The sequence below is a fragment of the Malaya genurostris genome, chromosome 2, assembly GCF_030247185.1.
Source record: "Malaya genurostris strain Urasoe2022 chromosome 2, Malgen_1.1, whole genome shotgun sequence".
NCBI classification, from domain to species: domain Eukaryota; kingdom Metazoa; phylum Arthropoda; class Insecta; order Diptera; family Culicidae; genus Malaya; species Malaya genurostris.
In genome coordinates this window covers 11245051-11272231 of record NC_080571.1, presented here as the reverse complement: position 1 = coordinate 11272231, position 27181 = coordinate 11245051, and the positions used below count along the sequence as shown (strand labels likewise).

At 38.1% G+C, this 27181-nt stretch overlaps 1 protein-coding gene across 3 annotated transcripts in view; it reads right to left on the bottom strand.

Moving 5' to 3' along the window:
* Window positions 1–27181, bottom strand: part of LOC131431166 (uncharacterized) — a 179678-nt gene that overhangs the window by 61707 nt on the left and 90790 nt on the right. For all 3 annotated transcript variants that reach the window (XM_058596722.1, XM_058596720.1, XM_058596721.1), the window contains 3 exons: window positions 22695–22907; window positions 22471–22621; window positions 22328–22406 (listed from right to left, as the gene is read on the bottom strand). In XM_058596722.1, coding sequence (XP_058452705.1) covers window positions 22328–22406; window positions 22471–22621; window positions 22695–22907 — 443 coding nt within the window. The remainder of the gene's footprint in view (window positions 1–22327; window positions 22407–22470; window positions 22622–22694; window positions 22908–27181) is intronic.

Genomic DNA, 27181 nt, shown 5'->3' with positions numbered 1-27181 from the left:
CTTCTCTGAACTTTACACAGGCATGTGTCTTTTATCTGTGTACTGTGTCATTTTTTGTTAGGACCTTTTGTGGAAACGACAGGATCAGTACCGTCGGGAAGATCTATCTGACACGAGAACACAGCCAACGATAGCGCGACGGACCTCCGAGAGATGGATGGATGGGTCAGACGAAGAGCGGTTCGTACAGTTGGTGTATATAAAACCCGCTGTTCGCAAACGATTTCATGGGTTGGGAAATGGGGTTAGTTGTCGAGTCCTACTACCTATCAACAGAAATCGACCCGAAACATGGAGTTCGGATAGAGTTAGTATGTGTGAAAGACAGAGAGATGAAGACCCGAGAAGCGGACAGAGATAGAGCTACACAAAGCGCACTAGAGCTGAGAAGTGTAAAATATTTGGAATTTATCTGATTGCATAACACGTTTAAGTGAGAATGAAGAGAAAATTAGCAGCAATCAGATAATATGAACACGGAAACAGATTGAAAAGGGGGTGAAATTTGTTGAATTGTTTGTTAGTTGCGAACGCTTTCGTTGTTGCTGTTATTGATGTTGTCACTTTGATAGGATTAGGGTTTCGTAAACGTTCGCCTTTTTTTTGCAGCTGTGGGAAATAATTCCACATGTAAATCTGTTGCATTAGGGGATTCGATGTGTTGATTGGCGTTATTGAATATGTAAATTCAGCGTTCAATTCCGGATGGTTTTTGCATGTTAGCAAGCTAGTAAACTGTGAACGATACAATAAACTACCTTGAGTTTTTTCAGATTTTGCTTAGCTTATAAACGATCAACGAAGACAAACGTCGAAAAGATTTGCGACGAATTCCGTCATTTAATTATGATTATAATTCATTCAGAAATTAAAATAAAAAATATCTTGCCGCATTTTTTTTAAATCTCAAAATCGAAATCGAAAGACCTGTTCCTTGTTTGAAGCAATCCAGTTGTGAAGTCAATTTTCACATCTTCAAACAGTTGAAGTGCTGCTCAAGACGTGCGTGAGACAGCGATGAAAATAAAGTATAGTCAGAATGGGCCAAGTTTGGGCAGTATGGCTTGTGAGGCAGAAGTTCCCATCTGCGTATAGAAATGAGCTGGCGTGTTGTAAAATGACTTCCTCATGTTTTGTTAAGTTTTCGAGCAATACTTGATTCAGTATTTTTTTCATGACGTGTAGGCGATCATAAATAGCTTAGCGATAAATGATTTATCTTCTACCCTTGAGTTTTGGTATTGTCTTCGTTCAATAATCCTTGTGTTTCGGCTTGTTTAATTTTATTGGGTTGTCCTGTGCGCTCTTTGATTTTTACAGTGAAATCTCCACTTTTAAATCATTCAAACCAACGTTCACAAGTCGCGAGTTCGTTCAGACCACTTCAAAGGGATATTTAAGATGATTTGAACCAGAGATATCTTGCAGACCGATATACACATTTTAAAAGAGGACGTCAAAATATCATCTCTCATACAGACTTAATATTGCATTCTTTAAATAAAAAAGTATCCAAACAGAACACGTGAAGTTTAAAAGTTTAAGTCTGAAATAAATTTTTCTAGAAGAAGCCGTTAGAAGTATCCCAAAACAAACTTTTGATGTTCTCAATTTGAACTTTTTAAATCACTAGCCCTAGCGTATTTTTCTCTTCATATTCATCCAGTCTTTGCACAGAGCTTTTGTAAATTTCGGCAGTAAATATCTGTTCATCCCTTAGCCAGAAATTTAAGTATCTTAGACACATCATTTTTTACAATTATTCAGTATGAGTCATACGAATAGAGTTGAGAACAACTTTAGTTAGATGATTATTCCAACATATCAGAAACCGCCTTTTGCCGATAAATATCAGCGTTGATAGTACCGGTTAGTAGGGCAAAATTGAGATTTCAAGCCACAAGAACTCAGCGATAGTTAAAAAAGCTATTTTACATAAGATTTTGTTTGACACTTTCTTTTTGCGAATTCAGTAGCATCCTTCGTATTTGCTGCAGTGTGAAACTCCTGTTTTCATGGGTATCTGAGTTTTTTGAAGCAATACATTTATCTACAGCAAAATTATTTTATATGAACTGCTAAAAACTGCTGAAACTCATCACCCCTTTTCTATTAAGTTCTTATTTAAGCTCAATTGTCGGTAAGTTTCACATTGCCGTTCATACAAAAATAAACAAGTTTTTGCCTTTCTCTATAGAAAGGTAATAGAATTGCTGGAAAAATCGACTTTCGAAAGCAGCCTCGGAGACCCATAGTGTTATATACCATTCGACTCAGTTCGACGAGATCGGAAAGTGTCTGTGTGTCTGTGAACTTTTCGAAGATATTTTTACCGCTTAATTTTCTCAGAGATGGTTGAACCGATTTTACCAAACTTAGGCTCGTTTGAAAGCTACTATCGGGCAAAATAACAAGTTCAAAGATCAAATGGCTGTGATCTCTGTTTCCCGAGATATAATGGTATAAGTGACATAACCGACAAAACGTGTTGTTTTTTTTTTTTGCCGCGCAAATTTCTCGGAGGTGGCTGAACAACTCTAGGCCCGTTTGAAAGCTATTACTAGGCTATTGATCAAACTTGAAGATCTAATGACAGCGACTTCTGTTTCCGGAGATATGATGGTATAAGTGACGTAACCGACAAAACACGTTGTTTTTACCGCTCTTATATATAAGGTTTGAAATTTTCGGTCTTGGAAAAGCACTATAGGGGGAGTACTTGAAATTTCCGAAATCGAATTTTTTTTATGCCGAAAGTCTTAAAATTGCATGAAACGTTGAGATTTAGTGTCATCTCGAAAAAAAAAAATTTTTTTTTCAATCAACTTTCTGGAACTTGAAATTTGAAATTTTTTTCGAGATGATACTAAATCTCGACGTTTCATGCAATTTTAAGACTTTTGGCATCAACATTTTTTTTCGATCTCGGAAGTTTCATGTACCCTCTCATTTTGCTCTCAACTTTTAACAAAAATGAATGTAAATTGCGTTGTTCGTTTTTTTTTCAATTGTAGCAAAAGCACTTGATTTAGTATCGAGCCTGGAAAACTATCAGTTTTTTTTACTTTTAATGTTCGCACACTATACTGTTCTTTGTTTCTGTCGTCCTGGTCGTAAGCGGTTTATTTTGTCGACTGTCTTAGAAAAGTAATGTGAAAAAAGGTCAAACACTTTTGAAAAATCATTTATTTATCGGAGCGAAACTCTGGAAGTTATGGACCTTTATCTGTTCTTATCTCGCACTGCGAAGAGGCAAGAGCTAGGCGCACAATCCCAAAAGTTTTGCTTCGATTGATTTGAAATTGCGATTTTCTCGAAAGCATGTTTTTAAGGTCCAAAATCCATCGTCGCTTAAACACTACTTTATCATTTTCATATTTGGCACACACTTTTCACATACAAAATACTCAACTACAACGTTTTCTTTTTCATTTTTTGTTACTTTGGGGAGGTTCTATAGCTACCAAATGGTGGATTTATTTCGTGACTACAGTTCTTGGGAATCATAAACATACGAAGTTTTCATGTGGAAGTTAGGCGAATTTTTTTTTGCGATGTGTATCCCACGCATTAAACAGATTTTAGAGAACATTGCTGAACCACATCTTCAACAGTAGATTTCGAAAAACTTTGTATAAGTTGTGTCTATGAAAATGTCTGTGAATGCTCCACACAAGGGTTTTGAAATATTGCAACCTAGTATGAGAATCATCAAGTTGAATCATCGGTTCGATTTTCTGCGATAATTGTCAACTTGCGATTCTCTCTTGGAAAATTCCACACAGCAACGATCATTATCAGACTGTAAATTTTTTTTAAGGACCGTGAAATACTCAGAGTATGAAGTAGAGCGAAGAAATGTAGAAAAATTCTCTCGCGGTTCATGCATTGAGAGACTCGAGTTCTTGTAGCATCTTCTACCAGATTGAAAATGTTGTATACAATATAGATAGCAATTTAGTCAAATTTTCGACAATTGTAAAAAAATCTACGAAGGCACAAAATGGCAGCTAGATTGCTGAACCACATATTCAACAGTTGATTTTGAAAATTTCTGTGATGAATCGGATCATTTATCGGATTCTTTTACTTGCGACAGATAGATTTTGTGCACGTCTACTCAGTTAACGTAATTTAGAATCTAGTTATGGTACAAATATCAGGTAAAACCAACTGGTAGTCTCCAGTGTTATAACTGCTTTTGCCATGAATTTATCAAGAAATACGCTTGAAAAGGGCATGCCAAGTGTTCATGTAAAAAAATTCCTATTGCTATTACGACGGGACCAGGGACGGACGGAACGGAAGCCCCCGGCTCGCGCATGAATTGGTATGACGTGGGCAAGTCATCGTTGAAATTCGTACTCAACAATCTCGCGTCGTTCCACAGGCGCATTGAGAATGAGAGTATGGCCTTTATGTGCGTGTTTGGTTGATGGTTTTCGCTCATTTCACTCTCTTTCAGTGCGCTTGTGGGACGAAGTAAGATTGTCGAGAACGAATTTCAATGACGGCTACTCCACGTCATACCAATCCATGTACGAGCATGACGCTTCATCGAATCCGAAAAAAATGTTCCACTAGGGGCGGGTACAGCGGGATGGGTTAGTCGATGTCTTTCCGACCTGGGCTCGATTTCCAACCCCGCACATAGCCTTAGAAAGATTTTCAGGCCCGAAGAGACGAATGACCTTAAGCCTCTATAATTGAAACAAAAAAAAATCCGTCGTAATGGGAATTGATTTTAATCCATTGCGATACTGTAAGTATCGAGACCAAAAGTATCGATACTAACAGTATCGCTCTGATGCGATGTCGATACCAAAAATACCCGATTCTTGAAAGAAAGTATCCATACCTCAAAGTATCGACTCGGTATCGGACATCCCTAATTGAGGTACGGTAGGGTGTTAAAACCGTTGCTTGTTGTGGCATACTACCCTTTTTTTGTACATTATTTGTAATTGACTGTTTTGTTGAATAAGGTGTTTTATTGTTAGTACTAATATCTCAGAAGTACAAGGATTACCTTGAGTCTGTGTAGAAGAATTTCCTATCTTTGTTAAAATTATCGAAAGACTTGTTCTAGTAACAGTATCAAACTTTGGAAACTAGAACTTTTGTCCATATAAAGTTTCATATCCAGTGACGCGGGCGTTAGACTTCAAAACATTTTAATTAGCTTTATTTGATCTTTCTGTTAAGTAATGTACATTAATTTGTCGTATGAATATGTAATAGGCTCCGTTAATGACAAATGAGCATATTAATCATAATGGTACTAAAATTATATTGAACACAAAGAACGACTTTTACAGATATTTAGTCGATAAATCATTGTGTTATACTTTCAAGAGAAGCGTTTTTTTCTGTTTTTTGGTTTCAAAACTACGAACGACAACTTAACAAAAAAAAACAATGAGAATGATACATTGATTTATGAAGCCATTAACTGCGTTTTGTACAAAAATCTACGAAGGCACAAAATGGCAGACAACTGACAAAAGTGTAAATGTTCGAAGCACTGGATCTTCCCAGCGCAGCACAGTTTGACGTTGTCCGCGAGGAGAAAATCGATTTCTCGCGCAAACCTCGTCCGTTTTCGCGTGCCCCGCCGGAGGACGTCGCAACGGTTCTTGTGTTCCGTACCGTGCCGTGCCTTGCAGATACATGTCTGGGTGTGCAGCGTACCTCTGACACTGAAGCTGAGTGTGTTGTATTCCGTCCGCTCAGTGCCATTCCGCCAGCGTCAACATACAAAAGCGCATCCCTTTGCATAGGTACCGGGAGATGGCTGCAAAAAGAGCAAAAAGCTTATGAAAAGAGCATCATGGGATGTTATATCCTGGATCCTCACGCCACCCGCGCATCATCGGAGGTCCAATCTCCTTTATAACGTCAACACCACGAACAACCACGATTGTGTGAAGTGTATGGAAAAACTTTGGAGCTTATTCGCATCCGCATCACATAACACGCGTTGGCTGCAACGACGGATCCTGGCTGGCCTCGTAGGCTTCTTTGCCTCTTCGAGGTTGGCACTGAATCGCGACGTATCCGGATCCGTTCATCTATGAAAGCACTGCTTCACCCAATACAACCCAAACAGCCCCGAAGCTGGCCCCAACGGAAGCGGGATAACTTTCCTGACACCGGATGAGATTTTGCCATTTCATTTCATTTGAATTTTCAGCCGCGACTTGCTGCATTGCACCCGTACCCGAACCGTGGATCTTCCTCGGTCAGGACAGCAGCAGCATCATAGATTTAGAATGCACAAACAGTATGAAGTTGGAACGTTGGATAACACCGGTGGGCATGTAATTCGGTGGCGTGTGTTTCGTTCGCTTCTGATTCAATCTCGGTGGCTACCATCTATGCAGAAATCGATGGCCTGCGCTAGTCCCGGAACTGCTGCGTCGTCGTATAGCTGATCAGAGCGTACATCCATGGAAGTTTAATTATAGGATTGCTTGCTTGCGCAACGGTTGTTGACTAATGAAGCGAACGAGGGATTTTTTCCCCGAAAAATGAAAATATTGATCGCCCAGCCGAGCGTGTAATTTTATGCCTATACACGAAAGCAAAGTTTTCCGGTACCGTTCGATTTTGGCTAGAATGTAACAAAACAGCCTTCGCTGCTTCATGCAGACAAAAGCCTAATCCTATATTCATAATCCCTGTTAACGCTCAACTAAGACGTGTCAATAGTTCAAAGACTGGGGATCAGAGCAACGACAAAAACAGGAGAGGAAAAAAAAGCACACACAGAAGAAGTAAAGTAATTGAGTAGCACAAATTTGTTGCTTGTGTTGCTTTCATCGAGCATGGCCCCTCCTCGTGGTAGCACCGAAAGGGCCAAGAAAGAAACTCGAAAGAAAGCCACACACCACCGCCGGCAGTGGTATGATAGTGGGAAAAACTTTCCTTGCAAACTCTGAACCGAAATTCTACCGACGCCACATTGTTGCAGGCTGCTTTTACGGATTACCAGAAAATTAGAAATGTAATCCTACGCTAAATTAATTTGAATGGGCTTTACTGAGTTTGGGTTTCCGGCTGAACGATGTCATTGTTAGTGATTGCCGTCCAGCTTAAATGGCTGCCTCGGAATGTCGTTCCGGGGTGGGCGGCGAAACTTTTCTGCAGCAAGAGTTCTGCGGAAAGATTTCCTACCATCAATGGGAACACGTTTGCAAAAGACTAACAAAAAGTAATCTCCTCTTCGCTTTGTGCTTTGAAAGCCGAGTGAAGTAATTTGTTGTTACGAATAGATTCATTGTAAATATTGCGAAAGGACGGTACGGCAACAGCAAAACCTTTAAACTGCTGACTGCTGTTGAACAAAGGGAAAAGGAAGCTGTCGAAAACAATTTTAAGTCTTCATCTACGATGTTTGAGGACCTTTACTGTTGAAAGTATCAACCCGATTCTGTACTTCGATCGAATACAGAATCAATCAAGTGTGTAAATTAACATGTATGTTTATCGAGTTCCAATGTTCCAAATAAAAACATCACTCGATTGAAATACAGAAATCAAATTTTCATATTCGATTCGATCAAAACGCAGAATCCGGGTGTTCATGTCAACACCAGTTTCTAGGTAAAATTTGTATGGTATAATAATTTGTTGGAACAATGTTTTCTGTCAGGAAGATCCATCTACATTCCTGTTGAAATCTTGCCTGCTCCAAACAACGAAATAAATCAAAACACACGCCATGTTTTGAAGAAATATTGATGATGCCTTCTTATGGACAACGGAGTCTATGTCAAGATGAATTTCAGTCACATTTCTGGGAAAAAGTTGTTTTTTTTATTACAGCAAGATGTGATTCAAGTTTGTTTATGTCGATAAACTCGTTAGAAAATTGATGATCTGACAAGGAATTTACAGCTGGTGACTCAATAATCAGCAAAATGATTGACTCGAAATTGCATAAGCAAGAGTGCCTTATACTACGTCAGGGCGTAAGAAATCATATGCTTCGAAAGAAAAAAGAATTATTTTATATAATCTTACTATTTACCCACTTAAACAATCACATTTTGAAATGTGCTAAACTATATTGTGATTTAAGAGGACGCTATAATTTGATATTTTTAGCGTAGAACTTTTTTATTAGTTTAAATATTTTGTGCTTGTGAATGTTAAGATATTAGAATCTAAAGCTTTATTCGCTCCACATTTGGACGCATTGCTATTTTTCACAGTGCTCCTGTGAAAAAAGGTAATGTTCGGGAGCTATTTTGACAGTTGATTACTTGAAGAGCTCTCAGTTCGTATTCACATCTCATCCAAGTCAGTCGATATAACAAAACCGCTTACGTTCGGGACAGAAGGAACCAAGTACAGTATTGTGTAGTGAACAATAGAACGACCTCGAAATGAGTTAACCAAACGAACAAAAGCCGACAAGAAAGAATACTTGAATTGTTGTTGACTTTAGATAGTGCAAAATTCGACCTTCGATACGATAACTTGAAGGTTTGCTTTAGGAGTAACACATGGATCAATAAGTCCCGAGACTAACAATGGAAACATCATTTTTTTTTGCAAATTTTTTTTTATTCACCAACATAATCACCTTTTAAGGTGATACAATGGTTCCAACGTTTTTCCAATTTTTCAATACCATGTTTATAAAAAAAATATCTTTCACTTCAAAATAAGCTTCAGTTTCAGCGATGACCTCCTCATTTGAGCTAAATCTTTTTCCCTGGAGCATTTTTTAAAATCAGCAAAGAGCCAGTAGTCACTGGGGGCTAAATCTGGCGAGTATGGGGGGGGGGGGGGGGGGGGGGGGGGGGAAGCAGATCAAAGCCCAATTCGTTTAATTTCGCCATTGTTTTAATCGACTTGTGGCAGGGTGACTCGTTGCTGTTTTTGTTCCATCGAAAGCAATCGCGGCACCCACTTGGCAAAAACCTTTTTCATGCTCAATTTTTCATGAAGGATAATAAATACACTTCCATATGATATCTTTGTCATCTCAGCAATCTCATGGAGCTTCACTTTACGATCTTTCATTATAATTTTTGTCACTTCACTCACATTTTCCGGTGTAACGGCTTCCACAAGTCTACCCGAGCGTTCCGCGTCTTTTGTGTCGGTACGACCACGTTGAAACTCGGCGATCCACCGACAAATCGTTGCTTTTGATGGACAAGAGTCCGGATAATATTTTTCAATCCATTGTTTCGCTTGCACGGTGTTTTTACCCATTAAAAAACAATGTTTTATCAAAACATTGTACTCGTTTTTTTTCCATTTTTTAAACAAACTACAAAACGACTTTACTCCAACCTCGATAACTCAGCTGTTTCTGGTAGGATCGACTTAAAATTTTTACCCGTTTCAAGCAAAGGTTAGTACTCTAGAAAAACGTGGTTACTGGTTAACTACGAGCGCCATCTCTGCTTTAGTCTCGGGACTTATTGATCCATGTGTTAAATGCATCTTGTCATTAAACGTGTGCATTTACTTTAATGTAATAAGACGAATAATGTTGTTTACATCCAGTTTTATAAAGAGTTGGATGCAATTCAATTCACAAAAGACAATAACAATGTGCACTATGTAGAGCACGAGAACATTAAGTACAACATTCCGGTATATATGGAAGATAGTGCTACAGAAGTGCGTGTGCATGATCTTCCCTCAAGCGTCACCGATTCATATATTCGCAAAACTATGTCCCAATACGGAGAGATTCTCTCTATCGAAAAAGAAAAGTTGAAGAATTTTTTCCGCAGTATTCTAAATGGCGTACGTTTGGTACGCATGCGCTTGGAGAGGCCTATACCTTCTTATGTGACTTTCGGTCAGGATACAAGAATCCCGTGCAAATCACTTGTTACCTATGACAATCAGATGGCCACATGTCAATATTGCCAAAAGGCTGTTCACTACGCTAAGCCATGTGATAAACTGGACAAGGAGACAACTACACCAAAGGACAACGGTGCTTCCTTCACACCAATCCCAAGCAACCTCTCAGTACACCTGTGACAGCCACCAACAACAATGAAGCATCCCCTTCAACGAAACCATCAGTATCCCCCATAGAACAAAGTACACCAGCTGCAGTTAACAACTTACCTTCCAACCAACCAGCAACTGCAACCAATGTACAACAAGGCGCATCTACAGCAACTAGCAACGAACTCAAGACGGAAATCAACAACAATACCACCGATGCGGCAATGGATGACGAGACGAGCCACGAACAAAGTGCCCCTCAATTCTCTCAGGAGGGAAATGGAAGCACCTCTCCCTCTAGAAAAAGGGTGACAACGAGATCCAATACAAAACAAAAATTTATTCAAAACATCGGCTCAATTAGCAACATAAAGCTTGTACGCAAATTGGCCTGAATAAAAATATATTTTAAATTTAAAAAAATGAACATTTTATGTGAACAAGCTTTAATTTCTTTTTGTTTGGTTGGTATGAAGTTTTGATTAAATAGCATCGTATTTTTTCATCGTGCACAACAAACAATCCATGACAGTTTGAGAAAAGTTCAAAAGTGTGGAAAATGGGTGCAATGGAAGACAGAGGGAAACCGAAATCCGAAACACTCTTGGAATTTTTCTTCAGGCACGAAAAAAAAAACAGTTTTTCATCGAATTGTTGTTGGCGGTGAAACATGGATTTTTTTTCAAAAATCCTAAACGAAAAAAATGTTTTGGTCTCATGGGTTTTTAAACCCTGGTAAAACTGTTAATACTAATCGCTACATACAGCAAATGATCAGTTTGAACTATGAGTTTATCGATAATGACCAGCATAGGTCAGAAGATACGACTAAAGACTGTCCCAGAAAGTATGGACGCAACCAAAAACCGCTGCCATTTCGCAATGGTTCAGAATCTGTCAATTTTTATGGCTGCTTCCTGTTGTTTACACTCTTCTCTAACCACTTGTGCTGTTGTTTATTCGTTTTCATTAGTTTGTTTCGAAATGCGTGAACTTCCAGCAGAACAACGTCGAAAAATTGTGTACAAATGGTGAACAGAACGCGGACTGTCACTGAGAAAGATAGCAAAAATGGAAGGAGTAAGTGAAAAAGCCGTGCGAAATGCAGTCAAGAAGTTCGGTGAGGATAACACCTTTGAGGATAAACCGAAAAGGTCCTGCTAATCCTCAGTTGGATAAACGAATACTGAAGGCGTTCGAGCAAAAGAAGGAGGTTTCAGTTCGGGATGTGGCCAAAACAGTGGGCACTTCGAAGTCAAATGTTCTTCGTGCTAAAGAACGTTTGAATCTTCGAACCTATAAGAAGCAGAAACAACCAAAACGTAGTCCGAAACAAGAAGCATCGATCAGGCCGAGGGTTCGAAAGCTGTACAATACGATTCTTGCTGGAAATTTGAACTGCATAATCATGGACGACGAAACCTACGTGAAACTCGATTACAAATCCTTGTCGGGACCACAATATTATACGGTGCGAGAAGGGCAAGTGTTAAACCATTCCGAGACATCGATTGAAGTCGAACAATTTTAAAAGAAAGCTATGGTCTGGCGAGCAATTTGTAGCTGCGGTAAGATTTCGAAACCCTTCATCACCACTGCTTCAATGAACAGCGAAATATACATCAAGGAATGTTTACAAAAACGACTTCTACCCATGATTCGAAGCCAGAAGGATCCTGTTGTCTTCTGGACAGATCTTGCTTCTTGCCACCACTCGAAATCAATGGTAGAATGGTATATTACCAAAAATATCACTTTCGTCCCAAAAGACATGAATCCTCCTAATTGCCCACAACTTTGACCAATTTAGGAATTTTCGGGCATTAACGAAGGCACATCTTAGGAAACATGTCTCGGAAGCCGAAACCATTCAACAGTTCGAAAAAGATTGGAAAAAAGTGTCAAAACTTGTCGCCAAGAAGTCTGTACGGAATTTAATGAAGAACGTTCGCAAGAAGGTGCGCCAGCTAGTCTACAATGGCTAAGTAGCAAATGTTGAGAATAATATTATGTTGTTGTAGTCTAATATTATCAGTATATCGAATAAAATTTGAATATCTAACACTTGTGAATTATTTACAGCGAAATCAAAGTGCGTCCATACTTTCTGGGACAGTCTTTAAGTAATTTTGTTACACGATAATGCACCAGCATACGAAGCAAATCCGTTTCAGGGTACAATCAAAGCACTTGGTTGGGACCTGCTACCCCACACACTGCATTCACCAAACTTGGCCCCTGCCGACTACCGTTGACCGTTGGGCCATGCATTAATTGAGTAGGACTTCGATACCTCCGAAGCAGTCGAAAATTGGGCGTCTGATTGGTTCGCTTCAACAGATGAATCTGGAAATCGAGTGAGGAAATGAATGCTTCAACGCTGTTGGGTGATAGAAAAGCTGATAACACTGATTATTTTGCGTAGTTTCAAACGTTGAAACGCACAATAAGTATGAAATCCATACCGGGAGTAGGATAGATTAAGCATCCACATGCCATATGCAAGTAGTATTAAATTTACGCTTGACGTGAATTCCAGCATGCCGTAATTTCTTCGGTGGTGACACAATATTACATCTATTAACATGTAAACATAATTTTTGTGTCTGTATTGATGTAAACTGTGAAGTTTAAAATATGACTTATCTTTACATGCTTTGAATTGTAAATTTAGGTGAATTACGACGCTCCATTTATGCGCATCTATAAAGACGTGAATTTACACGCTTTTTTCTAAGTGTGTCTGACAACATCGCTGAGGCTGTTCAGATTTCAAGCAAGTTTTACATCGGTAAATTTGGCTTACTTTTCGAACAAAGTTAAAAGTAATTTAAAATTTACGTTTACGTCCAATCTGCGAATTGTGTTATAATTTCTAACAACGAACAAGACATTAAAAACAAATGAGTCAATTTCAGTTACGACCAGTGAATCAACGTATTGAAAAAAATAGTTAAGAGATAGACTACAACAAAGAAAGAACTCTTCAAACAATGGCAGTAAAATAACTCGAACAGCAGTTTGCTGTGCAACATTTGTTTTGCCCGCTCTCGCTCTGGCAAGGTACGTCGAAATAAGTCAGCCCACGCCAAAACATCCCCCCCGAAGCACGACAAATTATTCAGTTAATCTTCCCCTAAATAATGCCTTTTTAACACATTCTCATTTACGCCCCGGAGGGACGAAACTCATTTAATATTCTCGACTTCGTTCGGAATATTTACACACCTAGCATATTCTCTCCATGCAACTGTGCCTCGTCACATAGTTCAGAAAGGTAGATAAAGGACCCCAGAGAACAAACAATCCGCTTTTTCTTCGTGGCTTTTCTTTTTTTTTTTTGAGAACTGAAAACTGCCTTCCACTCCTGCAATCGAAACCAGTACATGGCACAGTCAACAAGCTCACAGGGAAAATCCCGAAAGGTAGACAAAAATAAAAAACTCATAACATGCTATTGTGTAGCGAGCAGCAAAGTGATTCATATAAACATACAAAGGGAAATTAAAAGCATAATGCCAACCAGAGCAGCAGCAGCAGCAGCAACAAAAAAAAGGAAGCAAAATGTGTTTTTCGTTCAACCAAACAATTCTCGAACCCCGTGTCCCCCTCGCATCTCATCATCCGAAATCGAGCATTCGCGTGAACCCTATAATTTTACTGGCCACCCAAAAACTTCCCTAACATCGTAAGCGTTGTTGGTTGGGTGGAAAAAAGGATCAATTTCTCACTCTCCCCATGTCGGAGACACACACTCGCTCTGATCCTATCTCTCTTCCGTAAACACAAACACAGACACTTGTAAATGATAGTCACACTGGTGTGCAACCACTTCGTGTTGTGGTTTTTCTTTCAATTTATGGTAATTTGTATGTTCTAGATAATTTGCGCAAACTCTTCACACGCTCTCGGTTCGTCCGATTCTGGACAGAAGAGACGACACAGAGTCACATAAAATATGTATTCGACTAGCATACGCGATGAGGCAGCAGGAACCGTTTGCCGGGGAGAATACACACCAATACAGATTCGTTTGGTACAAGTGAAACAATTTTCCCCTTGTGCCTGCTGCTGCCTGTGCGAAAGCTCGTTCCACAGTCGAGGGTGAGCGGAGGGAAATCGCACCGACACAATTTTCTTTCTACATTTTATGAGCGCTTGGGGAAATTTATGGACCGGCACAGTAGGCTTGACGCAACGTTGTCAACCGATGAACCGAGGACTAATGGATTGTCAAATGTTCAGAACACGATGACAGGTGAAAATTTTTATGAAGCAACTTTATAATTCATTACTTGCGGAAATTGCAAGTGTCTCCAACAGTTTTTTTTCGGTTAATCAAGCTCGTGATAACCCACTGTGCGCCGGAGCTAGAGCTAAATTTTTCACTATATTAGATTGTATCACGGTGTGAACAACTCCCATATCTGACAAGTGTATCAGTTACCGTACTTTGACTGCAAACAACAACAAAGAATAAATCAACGGCCAGGGTAGAAAATGCTGAAGGGAATAGAGCATGACGGGCGGAAGCTTGTTTCTGCACCTTTTATAAAATCAACCATATTACCCCCTCGGCAAGAATACCGCTACAGTGAGAGCACAAGAAAATTGATCCTTTTCTCTCTCTCTCTCTCTCTCTCTCTCTCTCGCGTGTGCATGTGGTCGCAGGCACCAGATGCGTTAAATAACTGCATACTTTAATATACCGTCGTAAAACGGGGCTGTTGCTACCATCAAAACCTAGAGGAGCATATCGTCATTTTTGAGCTTTGCAGGTTGTCGTGTTTATATTAATTTTGTATGTAATTACGCAAAGTTTCTCTTCATGTTAACTTCTGGCTTGCGTCACTCTGTGTTTCGATTCATGGGAGACAACGGGGCTTTCGCTAACCGCCGTTTCCGGTGTGGGTGGTTCTAAGGTGGGCGGTGAAAATAAACGAGAAGTTTCTTTGCACTTTTTTTTGTTTGTTTGTTTGCTATTCCGAAGAGGAAAATAAAAGATCAAACAGTTTAAACTGGAAACCATCGTGCGAAACGAGTTGATAGAAACACTCAGTATACAGTTTGTATAGGTGAAGGAGAAGAACTCGATTGCAACAGATCAATATTTGATTTCTTTTTCTCTGTTTAGCATGCGAATTTTCTAAGAGATTGTGTTTTTTTGGTAGGAGAAGAGAATGAAGACTCGGAAGGGTAGATCGATTTGTGTTGCATGGGCAGTGCGATTCTTCTTTTGGCAATAAAACGGAATTGGTCTACTGTTCATTTGTTCGTACTAATATTTTTCGACAATATTCAATTGATATTCGCAAATATTTTAACTAATTTCTTGGAAGTTCTCACTAAAATACAACATGGTTTCTTGATTAATTAGAATTGAAACTTGATGATGATGATTTTTTTTCCAAACTTGAATAAAATTTGAAACGTTCTTTGGGTATAAACTAATATAATCTTTTTGATTTGTAAACAGTTATATAAAGTTAATAAGATTTTTCCTTTATTCTACATCGTCGCACTAAATGACGGTTTGAAATTTTAAACACATATTACCTTATAGTTCCGGAACCGGAAGTCGGACCCGAATGAAATTCGGCAGCAACCTATGAGACTATAGGACCATTCATTTGATTCTACGTTGCTAAGAAAATCGATCACATCATCTCTGAGAAAATTGAGCGGATCTCATTTTAAAGTTTTTGATCACTATTTCCGGTACTTCCGGAACCGATTTGGGAACCGGTATAACCGAAATCGGTTGGTTTAGTAAGTAACTAAAATAACCTACAAATTAAATCAGTTTGGAGCCAAATCTAGAAGAATTTTATCCGTTTTTTTTTGCATCGTCGCCCAAAATTAAATACACTTTACCCTAAGAAAGCATGATGAAATTCAAATGGGATTATGAGATTATTTATTTAAGCCTAAGTTTGTGAAAATCGCTGAAGGCATTTCAGAAAAAATATTTGACATCATTTGACACATACTCACACACATACATACTCAGCTCGATGAACTGTGTCGAGTGGTATAGAACACTTAGCCCTTTCTTCATACTAGAGACGGGCAATTCGTTCGCGAATGGTTCAAACGAACTAATTCTTTTGCAAGAATGATAGTTCTTTTTTTTTGAGAACCTTTTTTTTGCTAGCTCAATCTTTTTCGAGAACGGTTGAAAAGCTACGAAAACTCAGTTCTAATTGGGATCTCGGTTTGTCACTCCTACCAAACTAACTATGAAAAAAAACATACGAACGGCTCTCGAGAGCTAATTCTTCTAATAGAACTCTACATCACTGAACGGTTCTTTGAAATGAACTGTTTTGCCATCTCTTTTTCATACACAGATTTTCAATTCAGACTTTTGATCCTCCGATACAGACTTACAGATATTTCTCCTGAAAAATATAGATTTAAATGTGGCAACTCTGCACGCTATACGAAATCAAGCAAAAAAGACTGTGTGCTTCGTTCGCAAAGGCGGTGGTGTTTTCTGCGTACCGGTTTTGCATCGCCATTTTAACGGTTTTGAAACTTTTCTTCATTATTATCGGTGCTATCGAAAGCGAAAACTGGGGACTAGTAGTCCCAAAGTAGGTTTATCTATCCACTAAGCAACAAGATCAGCCAATTAGATGTATTTATCAGTGAGTTTCTGTCCCGGGTTGGCGGTTGAATGCATAGGGCACTGATCTTACAAACCAGTTGTCGTATGTTCGAGCCCCGACCTGGAAGGATTCGTAGTGTCAGTAGGATCGTAGCATAAGCAATGCAATGGTTCTGTACACTCTGAATCGGCTGCGATGTCTGTTGAGACAGAAGGTCAAATTCCACTACAGGAATGTAATACCAAGGCTTTGCTTTTTATCAGTGTTTTATAAAAATTTGCGCCTCATTTCGCCATCGCTTGTGAAAAAATACTCATGAAATCGAAATTTTTCCACTTATCGCGCTATAGCACCGGAACCCTAAGTCGGATCTGGATAAACTTTTCGGAGACTTTGTAGAAAATTTCAAGGCCTTTCATTCACATCTTGGTTTGTGAAAATCGGTTAAGAAATTTCCGAGAAAAACGAGTGCGCTTTTTCTCACATATCACCATGTAATTCCGAAACCGGAAGCCGGATAAAGACGAAATTCAATAGCAAGCTATGGAATCATAAGACCTTTCGTGTGAATCTAAGTTTGTGAAAATCTGTTCAGCCTTCTCTGAGAAAAGTGAGTGACTTTTTCGCCTTTCTTATATAGAAAGGTTATGCAATCACTGTGAAAACCGACTTTTGAGCCGAGAGCCGGAGGCCCGAGTTTCATATACTATTCGACTCAGTTCGTCGAGTACGCAAATTGTCTGTGCATGTGTATGTAACGTTTTTTGCACTAACCTTTCTCGGAGATGGCTGAACCGATTTTCACAAACTTAGGTTCAAATGAAAGGTCTGACGGTCCTATATGGAATTCCTGAATATTATTTGGATCCGACTTCCGGTTCCGAAGTTATGGGGTAAAATGTACAAAAAAATTGAAATATGTGTTCTAACTTTTCTCATAGATGGATGGAGATTTTTTACAAACTTAGATTCAAATGAAAAGTTCTGTGGTCCCATACGTAATTCCTGAATTTCATCCGGTCAAACAAACCGATTTCGGTTATTCTTTTAAGAATCGAAGAAAATTATTTTGAAGAATACCACAGTATTATATATGATAGTATGATTGATATGAGAAAAACATCATTACACCACTGGGTGGATTAAAACAGGTTATTTTTTCCATTTTTTTTGTGCATATCAACCTGTAATTCCGGAACCGGAAGTCGAACCGCGATAAAATTCAATTGCAGTCTATGGGTCCGTAAGACCTTTCATTTGAATCTGAGATTGTGAAAATCGGTTCAGCCATTTCTGAGAAAATTGAGTGACATTATTTGTCACGCACTTACAAGCACAGACTTTTCGTGATCTCGACGAACTGAGTCGAATGGTATATGACACTCGGGTCTCCGTTCAAAAGTTGGTTTTCACAACTGAATTGAATCTCGAATAGGAACAATAATGAAGTCGGTTCCGTTTTCGGAGACATTGACCACTATTTCTGATGCTTCCGGTCGAGAACTAAACAACCAATATAGCCGAAATCGGTTCGTTTGGCAAGCAACTGAATAAAACACAATTTGTAATCAGTTTTGAGCCAAACTTAGAAGAAATTTTTTCGCTGTTTTGCATTCTAAGCAATGGTTTGTAATTCTAAACACACTTCACTCTGTAACTTTGGGACCGAAAGACGAATCCGGATACAATTCGATAGCAGTTTATTGGCCGTACGAACATTTCTTTGAACGAAAGTTTGTCTATGAGAAGTTTTAAACTACTATTCCTGGTACTTTTACCAGCCGAAATCGGTTCGTTTGGCCAGCAGCTACAACGAACTTCAATTTGAAACAGTTTTGGGTAAGACCTTCCATTTGAGCCAAAGTTTGTAAAAAATGGTTCTGTCACCTCCGAGAAAATCAAATGCATATTTTCTTCACAAATAGGTAAAATTCTCTACTCGCTGGCTTGATGGATTATTTTACTGCCGCTCTACGCATAATTGTCTTATATTCTATAGGATATGTATAGGACAATTATGAGAGGAACGGCAGTTTAGTGCTGTGCCATAAAGGTGGATGTGCTCATTTCAAAAGAAGTAAGTGTTTATTATTTTGTCCTTTTGCATCAATTCAATGGTCCTGGAAGGCCTGATTGATTGAACTTCTTGATGTTTAACAACGTGAAACATCATTTTCTTCGAATTCCAGGTTCCAACAGAATAGCAATGAAAATAATTGCCATACAGTTTTAATATGACAGTTTAATATTTATAGAACGAATCAGATCATTACCTACACATACAAAACGTATTGTTTCTTAATTATTTATTTCGCAGCCGATTCACTAATTTCAGTGGAAAAAATTATAATCAATTACTTGGGGATCGATTCGTTGGGCCTCAACAGGATCGATAAATTAAACTACCTTCGATGTTTAACAATGCTAATAACACTATCCTCGAATTCGGAGTATCTATCAGAATATCGATAAAACGAATGCCTCTTTTGTGAGGCGAATAGAGCACAAAGCGAATTGGCAAAATAGTTCACTTGATGATTTTTTTCAGTGACGATGTGATTATTTCAATGGAAGTAAAAAAAGGTTTTTTGGGATTGATCCGTTGGTCCAAAAAAGGGCCGATCGAATAAATTTCGTCGATGTTTAACGAAGTTGATTACTTGAATAGATAAAAAAAACAGCAGAATATTGATGATAAGAATTTCCCTACAGTATCAAATGACAACATTATTCTCTGGTTACAATGACATTTTTCTCGAATGCGAAGCATTAGCAGAATACGAATGAATGCGGTGAAGCCAAAAGATCAGCCAACATGTCAGACGGTGTAAGGTTTTTTTGCGACGAAATCTGGACACTTCTAAATACGCACGTCTCTGGGTATATTTTATCAACGTGTGAAAAATATCGCAGACTGATGAACGTATGACTGTTCATTGTGTAAAATCAATTTTTGATCATACTACAAGCTTTGAATCGAAGATGGCATCGAAAGAAGAGCAAGCGCGAAAAGCAATTGTGTGTGGTGGCAAAGAAAATCCGGAAAAACAAGGTTTTCCAAGCATTGTTTAAAGTGTTCTTGAATCTTTGACGTTTGACAACAGTCAGGAAGGCTTCCAAAACAAAAACAAATCTCAGAAACAATCAAATAACGCGAAGGTGAAGCAAATGTTGCATGTATGTACTGTGTCTAGAAAAACTTAAATGTCTTCAACATATGTGCTAAACTTGCAAGCACCGACAAGAAATGAAGTCATCCAAGATGAAGACTGTACCCACCGTGATAATAAACAGAATATGACGGTTAAAATCCGGGCTCGCAAGTTGTATCGCGAATATTTGACGAAGTTTTCCTTCCGTGATAATGGACAATGTAACTTATGTGTTGGAAGACTTTGAGCAGCTTACTGGAAGGTCTTTTTATACTGCTATGCAACGGAACGGTGTAAATGAGCATTTCAGAAGCTCCCTACAACTATAGAAAAATTTCGATAATCTTGGACAAAAGGAGCTAAATCGGTTGCAGAGAAGTCTGCACAGACATTAATGATTGGAATAAACTTAAAACTTCGTAATTTTTCATGCAGCCTAATTAGTTAACAGTAATTAGTTTTAAGATGACGAACAATGCACAATTAATGCCGTTTTTCATTGAAAAACACTGGTGGTGTGGATTGCTCTGATTTTGCACTTTCGAGCAGAAATGCAACATTCTGACGGTGTTTCATTGCGATTTCTGCTCGAAAGTGCAAAACCAGAGCAATCCACGCCACCAGTGTTTTTCAATGAAAAACGCCATAAATGAATAAAAAAAATGCATCTTGTATCGAACTAACAGCAAATTTGTTCTACGTAAAAAAAAAACAGAGTGCAACAAAATTACCTCAATTTTTCTAATTAGCGGTAGTGTACACTTTATTTAGCACCTGGAAAAAATCCCTATGCTAAATTTGACCTAAATAAGACATAGGTGCTGAGTGCTATCACTTCGCGGTCAAAGTTTAAAAATTTGTAATCTTGAAATGTCTCCATCGAGATTATTTTTTGATGCCAGATGTCAGAGATGCATGAAACCGCTTCTGTAACTTTTTTTAAATTAGTAATAAAAATGTTTACTTTAATTAGTCTTCTGAGTTTAAATATAGTTCCCAACACCATTGAGAATGACCTGGTACTTTCGAGGTATACATTTTCAGAATAACTTGTAAGAAATGCCAAATCTTCCAGGTTTTGTCGCACCTGCGGTTTTGAGGTTTAGGATTATGGTCTTCTGGAAGAACCCAATTTCTGTTATCCGGTCCAAAAATCTTTGTCGACTTCTTTGTACGTATTGAGAATTTTCGCCGCATTACAACTCTACGCGAAAAGCTCCTCGAACTCACGCTCATAAAATTGTTCGTCTGAGAGAATTGTTTTCGACTACTCGAGATTCAGGTGTCTTCCCATACGGGTTATGTTAAACAGAGGATTTGACCTTGTAGAACAATATAAACGCTAGGGTTTTTGTAAACGTCACTCGACCACGTTGAGGTTGCTGTGACTTTGCTTTCTGACATATTTACCTTCAAGCCAGGTGCAGAGCATTGTAATTTGTTAACATAAGTGCAAATAACTTTGTCGTGTGCTCTTGCCGTTGGCCTTGTTTTGCCAAGATCAACAAAGTCATCTATATTTTTTGTCTTTTTGTACCTAACACTTCTTAATTTATTCTGCGATTTTACATAATTTTAACAGTTGCAGAATACTATAATTCAAACCATTTTGCATGAGTGTACAGTAGCCTTGAAGTCCTACGCTTCCACAGAATTCCAAAAAAAAACACGTTCCCTATTTGATGTTTGTACGATACCACAAGGAAGTGTAAATTGATATTATTTCGATTCTACTACCAAATTATTTGAAATATCGACCTCTTTTCATGTGGAACAGGATGTAAGCAATGAAATACGCATACAGTGGATATGCTTTTCAAGACAGTATGATAAATCCAGTTTTTCGCTTACTCCTTTGACCTACTCCCGGGTTGGCGGTTCAATGCATACGGCGCTGGTCTTTACAAGCCAGTTGTCATATGTTCGAGCACCGACCTGGAAGGATTCTTCATAGTGTCAGTAGGATCGTAGTACTAGCCATGTACTAGCCATGTGCGCTAAATCGGATTAAATGTCTGTTGAAACAAAACGGCCGAATTCTCCACAAAAAGAATGTAATGCCAAGACCTATTCCGCGTTTTTTGACCTACTCCGGGTTGAAGGCTTGAACTTTAGGGCACTAGTCTCGCAACGTTTCGATACAACGTAAAGCGAAAATCGAAAACAGATACATATGCTTCACACACTGCTACCACGTCGATATGAGAAGTTTCATTTGCGTTGCATGATCGTCGAAATCTCGTAGTGCACACCACCAAAGCGCAAAACAAAATGTTCTTATAAATAGGTGTTTTCGCTACAAGTTGAAATCACGTACTCTTTCATGAAATAATGAAAGAATTAAAATAGTCATACATTTAATAAAGTATTGCTTGTCTTCGTTAAAACTTACTCCATCGACTTTGTTCAAAACTCCCTATACATTTATTTTCCGTGAATAATTCTTCTATTCTTTACTACACCTTTGAAAATCGCAATCGAAGTTTACGACCCCGAGATAACTTTTGATCCCGTCCCGATCAACTCATCGGGGAGGTAATCTGATCAGTGTTCTAATAAAATGCTGTTGGCAGTACTTACATGAATCGCGTTTGTCGTTGGCGATTTGCTTTGGAGAACAGTTCTTTTTATTTGGTATTGGCCGTAGACCTGGTTGAGACTGCAACAGATAAAGACGAATGTTAAAGTAAGAGTGATAAAAAATTATCTAAAAATTGACATACATTTTTGTTGATTTTATCGGTCCGTTCCCCGCTCGGCAGGCGGGCGACAGAAACATCCGGACTATCCTCCGGTGGTGGCGGTTGCGCTACCCAGTTGTACTCACGCTTCTCAATTGCGACATTCCACCGGTCGTAGTCCGCAGATTGTTGCCTGGAAATAGGTATGTCAATCAATGAGGGAATCCAACTACAGAGTACCTCCTTTTTCTGTTTGCATTACTTACCTTAGTCCCTCGTAGCAATCCAGACAGACCACTGCATAGTCGCCATTTTCCAGCAGCAGTCCGTCACTTTTCCGATTTGCTACGAAAGGATACTCCCGTATGGGTAGCGCTCGAACTCGTTTCCGGTACGTCGTGATACCGCACAGGTGACAACAGTAATCATGAAAATTGTACTCGCGGTTGTTTGGGAGAACGGTGTTTTGAGCTTCATATCTGGCGAAAGAAGGGAACATTCATCAATTAGTTAAGGTCGTGGTAGTTCTACGATGCATGAAAATAGATACAAAATAAAATTTCAATCCACATTTGCTATACTGCTGTTCTATCATACTTTTGGTAGTTTATCACTACAGTGAATAAATTAAAAAAATACACGCATTTGACAAGTTATTAAGATGAGTTGAAATGAGGTTCTCATTATCTTGAATTGCTAATAATAAATGTCAGACATATAAAGCGAATTACTGAATTCGATTGGTGTTGGAGAGTTTTTTCTCGTACTATATTAAAATTTACCACGCAACTATGGATCGGATCAACGAAATGAAGTTTTTTTAATTACAAAAATTCTATTGAAAGTAAGCTCGAAACAAAACAGTCTGTTCATTTTGCATAACCTCTCTTATTGCATATTTTGAAAGCTAAATTTCGCTGACATCTAAATATTTCTATACTTCAATTAGAATTGCAACAAAACAACCCCAAATGACTCGATAAAACCAGAATAAGGTTTAATTTTAAATTACTAAATATTTGAACTTCGAATAGTATTAAAAAACAATAAACCGTCACTAGAAGTGACGTCTGTTTCAATGATAACTTTCTTATTGACGTTTATTCGAGACACAGACATTTCCCATATGTGCAATTCGGTACCCAATAGGGCATCCGCCACCCCTGCTGGAGATTGAAGTCTTACATAAGTAAGTTAGCCATCAATCAATAATATAGGGTGATTGTACCAATAGTCATCTCATTAGTAGTGTGACTTATTTTGTCGATTACTTCGACTCGGCTCTAAGCAGTAATACCGCTGAAAAACTAGTTCGAAAATCGTTCAATACTACTGTTATAGCAACGCGAAAACTTGAAGCAAATGCACTTATTTTCATCTTATCCTGAAAGACAATCTATTGAACAGAGACAGCAGATCTTTCTCCAACTAATGGTTTTCATATATGAGATGACTACATCCATCCAATAATAAGACCAGTGCATTAAATATTCATTTTCAATTGACTAATACTCCAATGAATAATCATTCCAAGGCATTTGAAGTTTGGCTTGGACAGCCTCAAGTGACAAGTAGTCTACCTGCGTAATTACATTGAAGTCGTTTTTCACAGTGATTGCATACACCTTCTTTATGACAAAGACAACGAATTGTACTGACTTCACACAAATTTAGTGTCATTGTCATACGATATTTTTGCATTTTTTCCAAAGCTTCACTTCATAAATATTGTATAAAAGCAATAGTATTAGGAATTAATTAAATATTTATGAAGCGAAATTTTCAAACCTGTGTGGAAGAGATTATCTCTTCGTAGTGTTGGGTGCAATGTTTTTAAAAGAAAATATATTCAAGACAAAGTAGAACAGACAAAAACAAAGAGAAGCGATCTTAGTTCTTGAATTTCTTACTAAAAATCAAATGACAATTTATATAAATTTCGCCTATTTAAAATAATCTGTGAAACGAAAAAATCCAATGTCTTAAGAATTGACACATCTACACAAAGTTGCTCAGCATACATAGCAGTGCGTAGTTGTTACACCTCTTGGTTAAGGATGAAGTATAAAATCAGTCATTCTCAAGGCTAAACACGTATCCATGCAGCGCGAAGAGCGTGGAATCCCGGAACACCTAAGCTCGATGGAAATCCCAAAAATATTTACAAGTAAGTTCAGGCATATTGACTCCGAGATAATATTTTACACGGACGGATCACGAATTGAAGAGGGTTTGGTATGTTCAACAATAATGTCTCGGCTTCATTTAGGCTTCCAGAACCTGCATCTGTTTATATAGCAGAGTTTGCAGCAGTTCATTATAGTTTGAGTGTAATCATCACATTGGAGATAACCATTATTTTCTCTTCACAGATAGTCTGAAGGTAATTGAAGACATTCGCTCAAACGCTTCTGATACAAACAAACCGTTTTTCTTAAGCAAAAAAAAACAATACCTGAACGAAATTTTGGATAATAATTATTAAATCACAATAGTTTGAGTCCCGGCTCATTGTTCCATTCCAGGCAATGAAAGAGCCGATATTTTAGCCAAACGTGGTGCTATTAAGGGTGAAATTTATGAGAGACCGATTGCTTTCAACGAATTCTATTGCGCGTCTCGTCAAAGAACACTTGCCAGCTGGCAAGCGTCTTGAAATAAAGATGATCTGGGTCGGTGGATTATATCTAAAATATCGACAAAGGCATGGTTCAGGGGACTGGACGTGAGTAGGGATTTCATTCGTATAATGTCTAGACACATGTCCAATCACTACACGTTAGATGCACATCTCCTTCGAATTCGACTGTCCGAGACTCATCATTGTGCTTGTGGCGAAGGTTATCGTGATATTGACCATGTCGTTCGGACATGCGTGGAGTATCGTGATGTCAGATCTCAACTAATAAATTCCTTGCGTACTCAAGGTAGACTATCCAATGTCCCAGTTCGCGACATTCTTGCTTGTCGTGACCTTTCTTACATGAAAATTTTTTATCATTTCATTAAGTCCATTGGAGTTCCAATTTAAATTTTACTTCATGTTAGACCCCTTTCTCTTCCATGAGTTCAATCAATAAAATAAAAAGTGATGAACTGACACAAACAAACCTAAATAGTTATAAGATCGTGTACAAAATAAATGTATTTTATTTAATGTAATTTATAATAGCAAATCGCTTGATAAAAACAGTGTTTAGATTAACTAATGAATACCAACATACTAATATGATATGTATTAGGTTTAAAGTGCTATGTATTGTGGATACCACGGCGAAGAAAAACTTATGTATATTGCATATGAAATAAACGTACATAAGGAAAAAAGGCTAAACACGTTTGTTTAAAACTAATTGTTGTTTTTTTTTTATTATTATTCAAAGTATTTCATATTTTGCGCGAAATAGCTTTTTTCGAGACAAGATCAAAATCATCCTTTCAAGGCTAACGTCAAAGAATTATTTGCTTAACTAATTTGACCAATAATCTTATAGTAGCTTTAAAATGAGCCTAAACTTGTTGAAATCGGTTAAGCCATCTTCGGTTACGTTACTTCTACGATCATATCTCCTGAACCATTTAATTATCGAACTCGACCCACAATCCAATAGTAGCATTCAAGCGAGCATAAGATCTTTGAAATCGGCTCAGCCATATCCGAGAAAATCGAGTGTTTAGAGTAAATCTTCAAAAGGTTCACACATTCAACCATTTTCAGATCTCGTTGAGCTGAGTCGAATGGTATATAACACTAGGAATCTCCAAGGCTTCGATCGAAAGTCGGGTTTTCCAGCAATTATATCACCAGAAAACCTTTTTTATTCCACCCAGTGGTGTAATGATGAATTTCTTATAATACTTATATTTTCAAAAACATCACTAGAAGATTCTGTCAAGTTTCTTTTTTTGAAACTTGAATAAAATCAAAAACATTCTTCGGTATAAACTACCATCACCTTTTCAATTTGTTAACAGTTATGTCAAGTTAATAAATATTTAAATATGACAACCTGCAGGGCTGCCATACAAAATTGAACAAAGCACGATGTGTGCTAGGCGGGTGCGTTTTCTTCTTCTTCCGTACCACCATGTACCGATTCGTACAGATTTTGCATAATTTTGTATGACAGTTTGAAAGTTTTGATACTCATTGTCCTATAATTTCGGAACTGGATGTTAGATCTAGATGAAATTGCACAGTATCTTTTAAGACAACGAGAGCTTTAATTTGAATAATGATTTGTGAAAATCGGTTTAACCGTTGTTAAGAAATCGGAGTGAGTTCCGTTTTTGGAGCTTTTCTTCACCAGAAAATTGGTTTAAATTGTATTTTTGGCGTTTGATCACTGTCGTTTTACACATGAACGAATTTCGTTAAGCGGCAATGTACACAAATAGTCCCCATATAACTGAAATGGGAATTCGGAACTCAACGGTATCATGTGAGATGCGATTATGGTTATTGAATAGTAAAATGCAAGCCGCAGGGAGATCGAACAAATTTTGATAGCTGTACCTAGCAAGGAACTGTTGAGTATTTATTATAACTAGAAAGCATGTCAAACTTGTTCAGTTTGTTCTATAATTTAATCATGAATCGACTTACGACGTCTAATATTTGTTGAATGGGCGCTGGCAAAGTTGGAGGAACAAAAATTTTGTTCAGCGACTAAGCTCATTGCTGGTTGCGTGGATACGTCAACAAGCAAAATTGACGCATCTGGAGTTAAGACCACCCAGAACCATTGCAGGA